This window comes from Phaethon lepturus, unplaced genomic scaffold (assembly GCF_000687285.1).
Source record: "Phaethon lepturus isolate BGI_N335 unplaced genomic scaffold, ASM68728v1 scaffold17555, whole genome shotgun sequence".
Lineage (NCBI taxonomy): Eukaryota > Metazoa > Chordata > Aves > Phaethontiformes > Phaethontidae > Phaethon > Phaethon lepturus.
The window spans coordinates 38,622-50,088 of record NW_010538558.1 but is presented as its reverse complement, the minus strand read 5'-3'; the positions used below and the strand labels follow the sequence as shown (position 1 = coordinate 50,088).

The 11,467-nt window shown below is 46.3% G+C and overlaps 1 protein-coding gene across 1 annotated transcript in view; it reads right to left on the bottom strand.

Moving 5' to 3' along the window:
• Nucleotides 1–3,024: 3,024 nt before the first annotated feature.
• The window catches only part of LOC104620592 (chromosome unknown open reading frame, human C8orf46), a 16,638-nt gene continuing 8,195 nt past the window's right edge, over nucleotides 3,025–11,467 (bottom strand). The window contains exons 3-7 of the mRNA XM_010286863.1: nucleotides 10,728–10,890; nucleotides 6,515–6,576; nucleotides 5,306–5,315; nucleotides 4,258–4,312; nucleotides 3,025–3,211 (exon numbers count right to left, since the gene is read on the bottom strand). Of these exons, the coding sequence (XP_010285165.1) occupies nucleotides 3,025–3,211; nucleotides 4,258–4,312; nucleotides 5,306–5,315; nucleotides 6,515–6,576; nucleotides 10,728–10,890 (477 nt within the window). The remainder of the gene's footprint in view (nucleotides 3,212–4,257; nucleotides 4,313–5,305; nucleotides 5,316–6,514; nucleotides 6,577–10,727; nucleotides 10,891–11,467) is intronic.

Below are 11,467 nucleotides of genomic sequence, written 5' to 3'. Positions count from 1 at the left end.
TAAATATGCTTCTTGTAAATCTCTCCTCCTGTCTTAGATCCAAATTATAAATTAAATAAATAAGAAAAACATAAATACACATTTCAAAATACAGCAATTATTACGTAGAAACATTAATCATCTCTTTTTGTCCTCCATCCTCATACTGCTTAAAGCTATTAATTAAAAAATTAAAATACTAAGATACAGTTCTCCTGACAGACAAAATTCTTGCTGCCCTGGACTGTGTATTGGGTGCTCTGTGGGGTCAAGTTCACTACAAGGGCAGGTACCAGAAATGCTCATTGTCTTCACTACCCCAAATGCAGCAAATGGACTTTCTTCAGTGTTTGTCCATCTTTTTTATTTTTTCTCTGCTTAGGGAATGAGACCAAAAAAGGGAACTGGTGATTACTATTCTGCTTACTCCTTGAATGTATGCATTGCTGTGCCAGAAAGTAGTCCCACTGAATTAACTAGGTGTACCTGTACGTGTAAAAATAGGATGTGCGCACGAGGCCAAGGTTCCTGGCAGGATTTCTATGGGGTGGAGAGGAGGGGGTGTAGCGTGGTTGGTGATACTTGTAGAAGACGTTGAAGGAAAAACTTGGCCATGGCTCCAGCTTGGTTCAGTGATGGAGGACCTGATGTTGGCAGGGTTATGGTGTCTGGACTATTACGCACGGGCAGTGTGTCAGGCCGGGTGGACCCCCATGAGAAAACTGCTCTGGTGCTGTTCAGGCATGCAGCTTTCCGCGGGCGTCGGCATTGCTCTCACACCCCATGGCTGGCTACGCGTGGTCAATGCCGGGCCATCATCGCCTCTTCTCCTTGCCTTGCCGGTAGCTGGGGCCTTTCAGCTCCTGGTTAATGAGGAGCTGTGTGCTCCTTCTTTCCCAGGAGGAAGAGACAAAAGCAGGATAGCAAATCATCCCTCTGTCAGGCTGCTGGGACAGAGAAGGACTTTTGCCTTGGATAAGGAGGAGGGGAGAGGCTGTGTGATTTCTAGCTGCAAGGTTGTCCTCCGTGAGTTGATGAGAACCTCTGAAGGAGAAGCCTGTGACTGAAGCAGTGATGGACAGCTGAACATGAGGGCTGACAGAGGTATTTTATGGAGGTCTAGTGCCTCTCTCCTCCTTGGCAGACTCTGGACTGGGTTGGCTCTGTCCATATGAAAAGCAATAGTACCTTTTTAAATAAGTATGTCCATCTCCATCTCACTGCCTTCTTCAGCAGGCTCAGCCCCACGTAGGCATCCCCTGACACCATCCTTGGAGCCACGGGGGACATTGGCTCTCTAAAGCAAGCCAGCTACTGGGCTGCTCCAGTTGCTTTCCCATCCCGCAGATTTTGGCTGTCGAGCTGCAAACCTGTGAACCCAAAGCCAGCAGAGCTGGCTGCTTTAGCCAGGAGGTACCTGGTACCTCCCAGGAGGTACCCTGGTACCTCTCAGCTGACGGTCCGTGATCAGAGATAACTGCCTGAGCCCGCAGCTCAGGGCAGTGGTGTAAGAGAAATTGCTGCTCCCTCAGTCCTGTGCTGTAAAAGAAATTCAGAATATGCTTTTTTCTAAGTCCAGGTTGAAGGTGAGCTTAATGCAAGCAGTGCATGAAGTCAGCAGGTATCCCAAGTGCAGAAGCTGCCTTGGTGGCTGTGGTAGGAGGGGAAGGAGTTTTAACCGCTGGTAACGCTGCGGACGTATGGTTCAGCCCTTTGGCAGGTTCACGGCTGTGGAGCCTCCTCACCCTGGTACCGTGGCACTGTGCCGTGGCATCTCAGTATGTTTTACTATGCTGGCTGCAGGCAAGCAAGTTTCAGATGGGAGCTTCTTTCCTCTGCTTCTGTCATCAAGTGCAACCTTTTTTTTTCATTTATGCTTTGGCGCACTGGCAGTTAGATTAGAGGAGATCGTCATTACTATGAGCCACAGGAGACACACTTCCTCCAATTTGATATTTAAAGTTCTGTATTTAGGGAAACTGAAGTCTTTTATAACAACCAAGGGAGCATTCATATGAGGCAAGTATTGTTCAGGACTAATATTGTCTGTAATACTGGTGAAATCTTTTTTGTGAACCTTTTTTTCTTTGAGAGAAAAAAACAAGGGACCATGATCAGCAATTTCTAAATTGCATAAAAATTTGAGAAAATTTTTGAGAAAATTACATTAAATCCATCTCTTCATAAGCACAGGCCTCCTCTATGCAAATATCTCATGTTTAGATGCCTAGCTGCACCATTTACCTATCTTCTTTACTCCTAGTATTTTGTGCACTTCGTGAACTATCCTATACCACATAGGCAGAGAGCAAATTGCTGACGATCAACTAACATGTAAGCAGGTTCCATGGAAGAAAGTATCTCTTGAGGTTACCCAGTTGCTCATAGTTTGATCTGGCAGGACACTTTGAAACACCAATCACTTGTCACATAGCAAAGTTTGGTAAATGTGTGTTTGCAAACTTGCTCAGTTCTGGCTCACCCGTTCTTTTAAAATTTTTGCATCTTTTACTTCTGTCTTGAAACATCAAAACTGAAGTAAAAAAGATGTTTAGCATATGTTGTTCTACCAAGCATATTGTATGTGTTTTTTATCTCATGATATGAGAGGGGGAAGAGGACAAGCAGCAGTACATAACCAGCAGACCCCTGGGATTTAACGGCACTCTCATTGATCTGTTGCCTTGCAGGAATACACAAACCTCTTGGCAGGCTCTTCTCGTTGTGAGTCCGAGCTAATGCAGACAGGAGATGTAAAATGTTGAATGGGCCAGCAGTAGTTTCAGCATCACTGAGTCAAGACGCAACTCTAGTGGGATACTTGAGATTTTAGTCTATCGCAACAAAGAAAGGCCAGTGAGTTACATCACGTTCACCATTTACCTTAGTTAGCCTTTCTCCCACCATTCTGAGGCAATGGCATCAAGTAATAAAAAGGATATTGTCTTCCTGGATGAGCTGTGCTGTGTCTGTTCCCTCATTGATCCTAGAGTGCCTTGTCCTGGCTAAAGGACCTTCTGTCTTTCCAGGTGATGCTGAGCCATATCAGTCTGCCTCAAAGGCACTGTTCGTTGCCCCCAGGTACTCTGACTTCTTCTTGTGCTTCATCCATATCTTCCTCAGGAGGCTGGGCGTCCCGCACAGGTTGCTTCCCGTCAGCGGTAGGGAAGCTTCTGCTCCAGGTGGCAGGGTCAGGTCGTACTCTGCTGTCTTCCTCCAGCGCTGCCTGTGGCTAGAAGATAAAACACAGATGCATAAAGCGTTAATCTCTGTGGCTTTTCTTCCCTGCTTATGATGACGGGCCACTGAAAACCAAGGGCTGCCCGTTTGCCAAGGGATGTTGGCAGCTGGCCCGTCGCTGGGACTGGCGAGTCCGGGGTGAGCAGGGGCAGTGCGGGGCAGTGGGCTTGGATGCTGCAGCCGCCCCTGCTCCCCTTGGAGCCCCTCGGTCACTCGCTATCAAGGTGAACACTCACACGAGGGGATGGGCTACAAATGGGACTGCTACTAGACGCATTGTCTGCAGCATTTGCCCCCAGAGAAACAGCTGGTAGGTGGCCCGAGAACAGAGACGAGCCCTTCAACCAAAGCCGTGGGGACCACGCGGCAGCGCCCAGGTGGAGTGAGGTCCACCTGGTCGAAGGGTCTGAGCTGACTTACACCAGCTGAGGGGGGTTTATGTGTCCCCGTACAGAGTGTGAAGACACTGTGACGGCTTGTTACTGTCCCTTGGGTGGCCACGTTAGGGTCCCTTAGGTGGCAATGGCAACATCTCCAGTATCACCCAGATCCATGTCTGGGTTAACTGTCTACTGATGAGTGCATTTGTATCGTGGTCAAGTTGTTCCTTATTTATGCTTAAAGACCACAAAGTTTTTTTTAAAAAATATTTGATTACATTTTCTAAACTGCCTTAGGGCAAATATTATAGACTTCTTAGGGGGAAGATACTTAAGTTTTGAATTTAGATGCTTTTCCTTCTAGTGATAAAAGAGCGCTGTAACTGGCACTGAGGTGGCTGTGTAAACAGCCATGGCTGACAATAGAATCAGCACGTTCTTTAGCCGATCTCTGCCTGCCTTTGGGAAGCAAGCAGCGTGGCTTTACTGTAAATCACTGAGGTTTTACGGTTCCGATTCTGAGGAGATCTGCAGCTGAGCACTTCTTTGTGTTTCTGGTGAGAGGGTGACCTGAGGTGGAGGCCCCATCCCCTTCCATGCCCAGCAGCCCCCATGCACAGCCCCCCAGGCTTGGGTGGAGGGCTGGGAAGGGACTTACTCGTCTGAAGGAGTGCCATCGCCTGCGGGCGAGTCTGTGACAGTCACCGCTTTCGCTGCGATATGGGCAACTGGCGACGGTGGGAACTGCAGGAGGAAAAAGCACGTCATTAGGAAATGCCACTGATGAGTAGGGTCCCCAGGTTTGTCTGTGGAAAGAGGCTGTTTTAGGAAAAGGTATAAATACTGTAAATCTCTCAACAAGAGAAACCAGGCTGGCTAAGGACTTGACTGCCCAACTCTTACCCACACAAATACCGATTGCTCACATGAACGGTCTCACTGAGCTCAGCACAGGGCTCATATGAGCAAGAATTACACCTCCCATCGAAGGAGGGAGGCTTGCAGAACTTTTTATTCCCTAGTTTTTCTGTCTAGCTTCCCGACGCTTTGTGCAGATTGAACAGCCTGCCTCTTGCAGCTCTTCACAGGCCACCTCTACTGCTAGCTGGGAAGCAGCTGTCCCAGCCATCGCTGTTTCTTGAGCATTCAAGAAATGTTTCCCTATTTTGGTGGTTGCTGCTCTGTGGTGTAAGGGTCCCTGGTTCATGCCCCAGTTCTGCCACAGCCCCACAAGTGCTTAATCATCAACTTCCTCCTTGTTTTATTTGATGATAAATTGCCCGCCAGAACTGAGTCACATTTTCCCGTAAACAGGTCACTGAGACTGGCATACCCTCCAAGATGGTAAGCTAAAGGGTGAGTTGCCCAGAAATAAAAAAAAAATGTCAAAAATTATGATGTGCTCTCATAATTTCAAGCAATAAACAGACTTACTGATTTTACTGGCAATACTGAAAAATTTCTTCATATTATTGTCACTACTACAACTGGTCTTAAGCCGTCAAGGGCTATTTCAGCACTAGACTGAAGTCCTGTAGCCCTCAGCACAGGAAAGACATGGACATGTTGGAACGGGTCCAGAGGAGGGCCACAAAAATGTAAGGGGGATGGAGCACCTCTCCTTTGAGGACAGGCTGAGAGAGTTGGGCTTGTTCAGCCTGGAGAAGAGAAGGCTCTGGGCAGACCTTCTTGCAGCCTTCCAGTACTTAAAGGGGGCTATAAGAAAGATGGGGACAGACTTTTTAGCAGGGCTTACAGTGATAGGACAAGGGGTAATGGTTTTAAACTAAAAGAGGGGAGATTTAGACTAGGCATAAGGAGGAAATTTTTGACAAAGAGGGTGGTGAAACACCGGCACAGGTTGCCCAGAGAGGTGGTAGATGCCCCATCCCTGGAAACATTCAAGATGAGGTTGGACGGGGCTCTGAGCAACCTGGTCTAGTTGAAGATGTCCCTGCTCATTGCAGGGAGGTTGGACTAGATGATCTTTAAAGGTCCCTTCCAACCCAAACTATTCTGTGATTCTATGATTTCCCCTGGGATTAATCTGAGACTGGATACGTTTAGTATCCCAAATACTAGTGCAAGTATCCCAAGACTTCATGATGTTTAAAATCACTTTTGCAAGCATCCTTTGAAATTTAACTGGGCTAATTATTGGTAGGTGCAATTAGTTTCGTTATAACTGAATATTGTTAATTTTGACCATCCTTCAATACTGGACAGTCATTTTTCTTGCTACCAGCTAGCGAGTATATTGCAGCCATCCAAAAGAGCATTTGAAGCCGTAAAATTTCTATAGCATGGTTTGGTGTTGGTCAGAAACTTTTCAAAGGACTATTTTCTGTTTGAAAATCTAGTTTTTAAAAAATGCAGGGACTTGGAAATTGTTTTTGGTAAGAAAAAGAAGGGAGGGAAAATGTTTTAGTAAAGCTGAGTCATTTTTAACCAGAACATTTTGTCTGTCCACTACAGAACAAACTTCTGGGTTTTGTATGATGATTTTCCCATCAACGCTTTATTGACATTTTTGATTGCTCTGATTATCATGTCAGGTTGGCATTCTGGACAATATGAATTACTTGATGCTCGTTCCACTTTAGAAATTTTTTTTTTCCCAATTTGTGAAATTCCCTGAGAAACACGAGGCTAATTCCTCCCAGCTCTTGCAGGTAGCTGAGCATCCAGAACAGGAGCCTGTTCCCATCCCACAACCCTTCCTGGCAGCCGTTCCATGCCAGTCTCTGCTCCCAATAAGGATCCTCTGGCATAAATCATGTCTCAAAGCCTTAACGAAGACTGAAACCTGCATGTACTGTGACAGACTGACATGCTGTTAATGTGGGACATGCTGACAGGTACTAGGTTTTAAGATGCATCAGACAATGGTAGTTGGTCTTTCTGTATTTACTTACCAAAGATTTTCCATCCAACAGGTGATTACAGGTCTTGGATGACTCTCGTTCAGTATTTCCCACTGAGAAGCACAAGAAACATGGCATTATTGGTAATCATCCCATTGGCACAGCTTGAATTAAAAGCTTCCTTCCATGCAGCTAAATCCAGATATGAACAGAGCCCAGGTTCAGGTTATAGTCCTACTAGATTTGATCATAGCCAAAAGTGCAGAAGCTTCTCTCTTATGATCATCTACTGTGATGTCAAAATAAGTCATTCTGGAGAGTCACCCAACTGCTTGCTCCTAGACTTTTCAAATGAGACGATGAACTGTCCTTAGCAGACCAAGCTAAGTGGGAGCCCTCCCCTCCGTGAACACTCGTGTGTATGTATATACCAAGGGCGGTCGCATCTGCTGCTCCTCAGCAGAGGTTGGCTAACGCAGTTTTTTTGCCTCTTGGAGCCCCCGCTGCCAGCTTTGTCCTGCCTAGGAGAGCATTCTCCTTTCTGGATCGCCCTGGGGAGTTATTCTTACCTGGGCAGAGATGTGTGCTACATCCACCCCAACACAGGGAGGGATTTCAACCTTTCTGTCTGTCCCAGTGGCACTGCTGTCCTCAAACCTGGAGGTTACCTTTCAGTTACAAGTGAGCGCTCAGCCCATAACTTATCCATGGATAAATGCTCACTGACATTCCTGTTAGTTGTGCTGAGGAAATAAACGAGTGAGGGATGCCAGATTTTTTTCATGGAGCCAAATCCTCTCATTTGGCTGTGGGAACGTGGAGAGATCTCTCTTTTTTTTTTTTTCTTCTTTCTTTCTGTTCCTGGCCATTTTTGGTAGTCTGCTGTTTTTTAAAAAGATATTCAGGTAAGTGAAGAGCAAGGATCTACAGAAACACCAAGATTCACCGAGACAGAGGACAGAATATGATTCACAATTGCTGTGACCAATGGAATAGAAATAATGACAGCAAACATGAGAAATAGCCAAGGTTCTGCTTATAGTGCTGTCTCCAGCATGAGTTAGCAATCAGAACTGTCTTCTCCTTCTGGGGGCAATATTTGACCATGACAAATATCTGAACCTGCGTCTCTCTTCCCCCCCGTCCTTCCCCCCTGTAATTGCATTAGGTACCTAACTGTATCCCTCACGTCAAAGTTTAATTCAATTACCTCCCCTCATCTTGCATATTAGGTACTAACAATATTCGGCAAGTGGCTCCAGGCATCAGTGCTTCTGCTAATGTCCACTTTTTTTTTTTTTTGTGTTTGATCTTATGTTGTCTGATTCTTCCCTTCAGCCTGTCCCTCTTATTATTAGATATAGAAAATGTTCTGGCAAAGTTTTAGCAAAGTATGTAAGCAAAAGTAAGTCCTCATGTCTTCAGGTTCATAAGCGCTCTTCAGGACAGTGGTGGCTGGGTACGGTGTGAATTCCACTTCCAGAAGGTGCTATAGATGTCCAGGCCTGGGACAAAGGTTGCCCCACATCTGTTATTCTGACTTGCCCTGTGTTTCCAAGACGAGTACTTGCACAAGAACTTCATACAAAACTGAGTACTTCTTTCCTGGAGAATAAGTGCAATTTTTTTTTTAAATCTATCCATCCTGTGAAGCAAAGCACAGCTTTCAGTTTCAGACAAGGGGTTTCTTGTTCTGGCCTTCCACTACACTTACTTGCCTTCCTGCACGCTGGAACGCACTGTCCTCGTCCTTTGGTATTTGTGTAGGGTTTCTGATGCTAGCAATAAGTGTGCTGATGCTCTCATCTATTCTCTTGTTTACATATTTTTAATTTCCTCTGGAAGTTGAACTGTTCACTCTATGACCCAGATTTCAAGTTCTGCTTTACCAAGTCTGAAGTGTCTTTAATATTCAGCAGTACTTTTCTATGGAGCAAGCATGGAAAACTCTACAGACACAACTATTTCCAGTAAGAAAGTTGAAGGATGTTTTTGAAGGGTGACAATTATGTGGAGGTCACATTTGTACAGAGATTAATGAAAACAGAAGATACATATCCATACATATACCTCACTTCATATCACATTATGCTGGCTCTCCAGCTGTTGAGAAACAGCTGGAGAAACCTTCCTGGACTCTCTCATGGCACCCAGTTCTCTGTGTAGGTATTATTAGTACAGGGCGTACTGAAACCAGCATATTGTAGCAAAGAGCTATTTTTATTTCATACAAATATTTACAAACTTTTCTACTTTCCTCACCTTAAAACGCTAAATCAGTAAAGTCACACACTCAAAAGTTAGGAAATACCAGAATTATACTAAAGTTATTTCACGCCCCCCAAGGATCTAGACATTGAGATTCAGTCTCTAATTTGTGACCAGAAACCATATTTCCACAGACTTCCTGCATATATAGACAGTGTTCCCTCAGAAAGCAGTTGTTCATCCTTCACTTTTATTTCTCAGTGCACACTCCTGTAGTTACTTTCCCCCACTCAGTGTTTCTGAGAACAGAACTACTAACATTTCACCAGCTTTTCTGTATTGCCGACCACTGCGGTCATCATCTGCACAGATGTTTTAAAAAGACAGCTTCATCATCTCCTGGAAGACACGGAGTTACACCAGGGAAACAGGGACCGAGTTTAAGATGAGAAGTTGCTGGGATCCAGTTTTCCAGAGGCTTGAGGAGGATGCAGCACCGTTCATAGTCAAAGCACAGGTTTTAGTGCAGCAGGAACCGAGCGCTCCCGGGTGTTGTGGCCGGAGGTGTGAAGCAGGCTCCCAGAAAAGAGGGACAGACCGGCTTCGTGAGATGATGAGCGTCACTGAGGAGTCCGGTGGCAGTGATGGACAGACCTTAGGGAGCTATTGCAGGAGATGCCCCGCCGCGGCACCTGAGCACCTTCCGTGCTGGGGGAAACCGGGATCCAACATCCTCACCACGCTGCACAAGCTTAGGCAGCCCTGCAGCTGTTCGCTCGTCCAGATGCTCCTGGTGAGTTTGTCCTGTCCCGTCCTCCTCGCTCCCTCCTTCCACTCCTCAGTCAGTCCTTTCTGTTTTATTTTTTGTTCTAATTTAAACTTGGCTCCTCCCTCTTTCCCATTCAGCATCCCAGTTTCTTTGCCCAATAGCTTCCCTTTCTCCCCCTACAAGAACCATTTCCCCCTTTTCTGCTCTTCTTTTCGAATTCCTACATCTTTTCCTGTTCAACCTATCTGTCTGTCATCCTTCACCCCTTGTTGCCCCCAACACCAGGAGGGACCAGCAGTGCCTCCTTTCTCCCTCGCTGGCTCTTTGCCACCCGCTACCCCGCAGCCGCTCCCAGCAACTCCTCCTCCTCTCCCCGCTCCAGCCCCGAAGCCCCAGCTCTTTGTTCAGCCATTTCTTGGCTTTGGTCCCAGTTTGAGATCTTTTTCCCTAGGGTCCTAAGCTCAGTTTGTTCCTTCCCCGTTTCCCAGGCCCCGCTCTTGTCTGGTCTGTGTTCAGATGGAATGGCTTATAAACAGTGGAGTTGCTGACCGGTGCTGTGAAGAACATGCACCTTCATGGTAGCATCTATCTGCTTTACAGATTTAGCGCCTTTGAACAGCTGAATGTCCGATATTTCTACCAAAAAGGTGCCATGTGGGATTTTTTCAAAGGCTTATGACTTGACTGCGTCTGGGTGGTTTTGCGAGGGGGAGCAAGAGATGCGTTTTTGATTAAAAGGCCACCCCTTGCCAAACTGCATGGCCCTGCTCCAGCTTCGGCCTTCCAAACATAACATACCAGCACTGAAGGAGCTGAATGACCAGTCTATTTATGTTTACTCATTTCCTTGGTTTTGCATTGGCAAACTCTATTTTTCCTTCACGGGTTCTCACAAATATGCTGAACAAGTTTTGGTTGAAAAAACGAAATCATGTCTGTGGCTGACATCCAGAATCTAAAATTTCATCCCAAATAATTATGTTCTGGCAGGTTCTAAGCAACTGAACAGGGATCTTATATAATAAGATGACTCAGGCAAACTCAGTAATATGCAATCTATCATCTCTACAACAGTGTCAGCCTTTGGAAAGGGAAAGTTTATGACTGAATCAAGCGAGAGCTCTGCAATACCACGGTCGTTATCTCATTAATTCCACTGGACATTTTAATCATGGAAGTATCCTTCAGGTACCTTACGAAGCGCCTGCTTCACTGTCAACTGGAAGACTGCAGTATCTAAAAATCTTCTGAAGCCACAGAAGAATAAAGCCGTTTCTGCGGACTTACCGTGCTGGGCAGTGCCCTTGGTGGGGCAGGGTCCCCTCTGCCCGCTCTGCAGGCGGCCCGAGCCCCGCACCTCGTCTTCGCTGTGCAGCACCTGGAGGAGGTCACCCTGGTGGGACTGCAGCTTCTCTGTCCTGTAGGGCCGACGATCGGCTACGGCTACCACCTACCGCAAAGAGGCAAAACCATCCCGTTACACCCAGCCTTGGAGATAAAGTGGTCTGTCAAGGTCACGGGGGAGCAGCATGGAGCTCGCTCTTCCCACTGCTTCACTGTCATCCAAAGGGGATTTTGTTGGGTGGGGACTGTGGGATTTGAGGGGTGTGTTTTGTTTGGGTCCTGCCTCTGTGCGTGAGATGTATAAACATATGGGAAAATCAAGCGTGGCCTCTCTGGGACCCAGCCGCTTAGTTGCACCTTTCTGTATTCTCCTCAGGAGACTGAAATGTGGTTCTTTTCAAGATCTACTCACTCAGATCTCAACTCACGGAGAACTGCATCTTTGAATATTGGGCCCCTTGTATCTCGAACACAGTCCCTGAAAATGAGTGTGAACAAAATCAAGTTCTTTTCTAATCGATCACGATTAAGCCATGGCACTCACTGTGCTGCCACAAGCAACCAGAGAGGGCAGAGGACACTTTTTTAAAGTATCAGCTTAAAAAAACAGGGATAGGCTCCAAGCAGGGGGATCCATCAGGACTGTTATCCAGGATGATCCAGAAACAATTTTCTCAAGATTA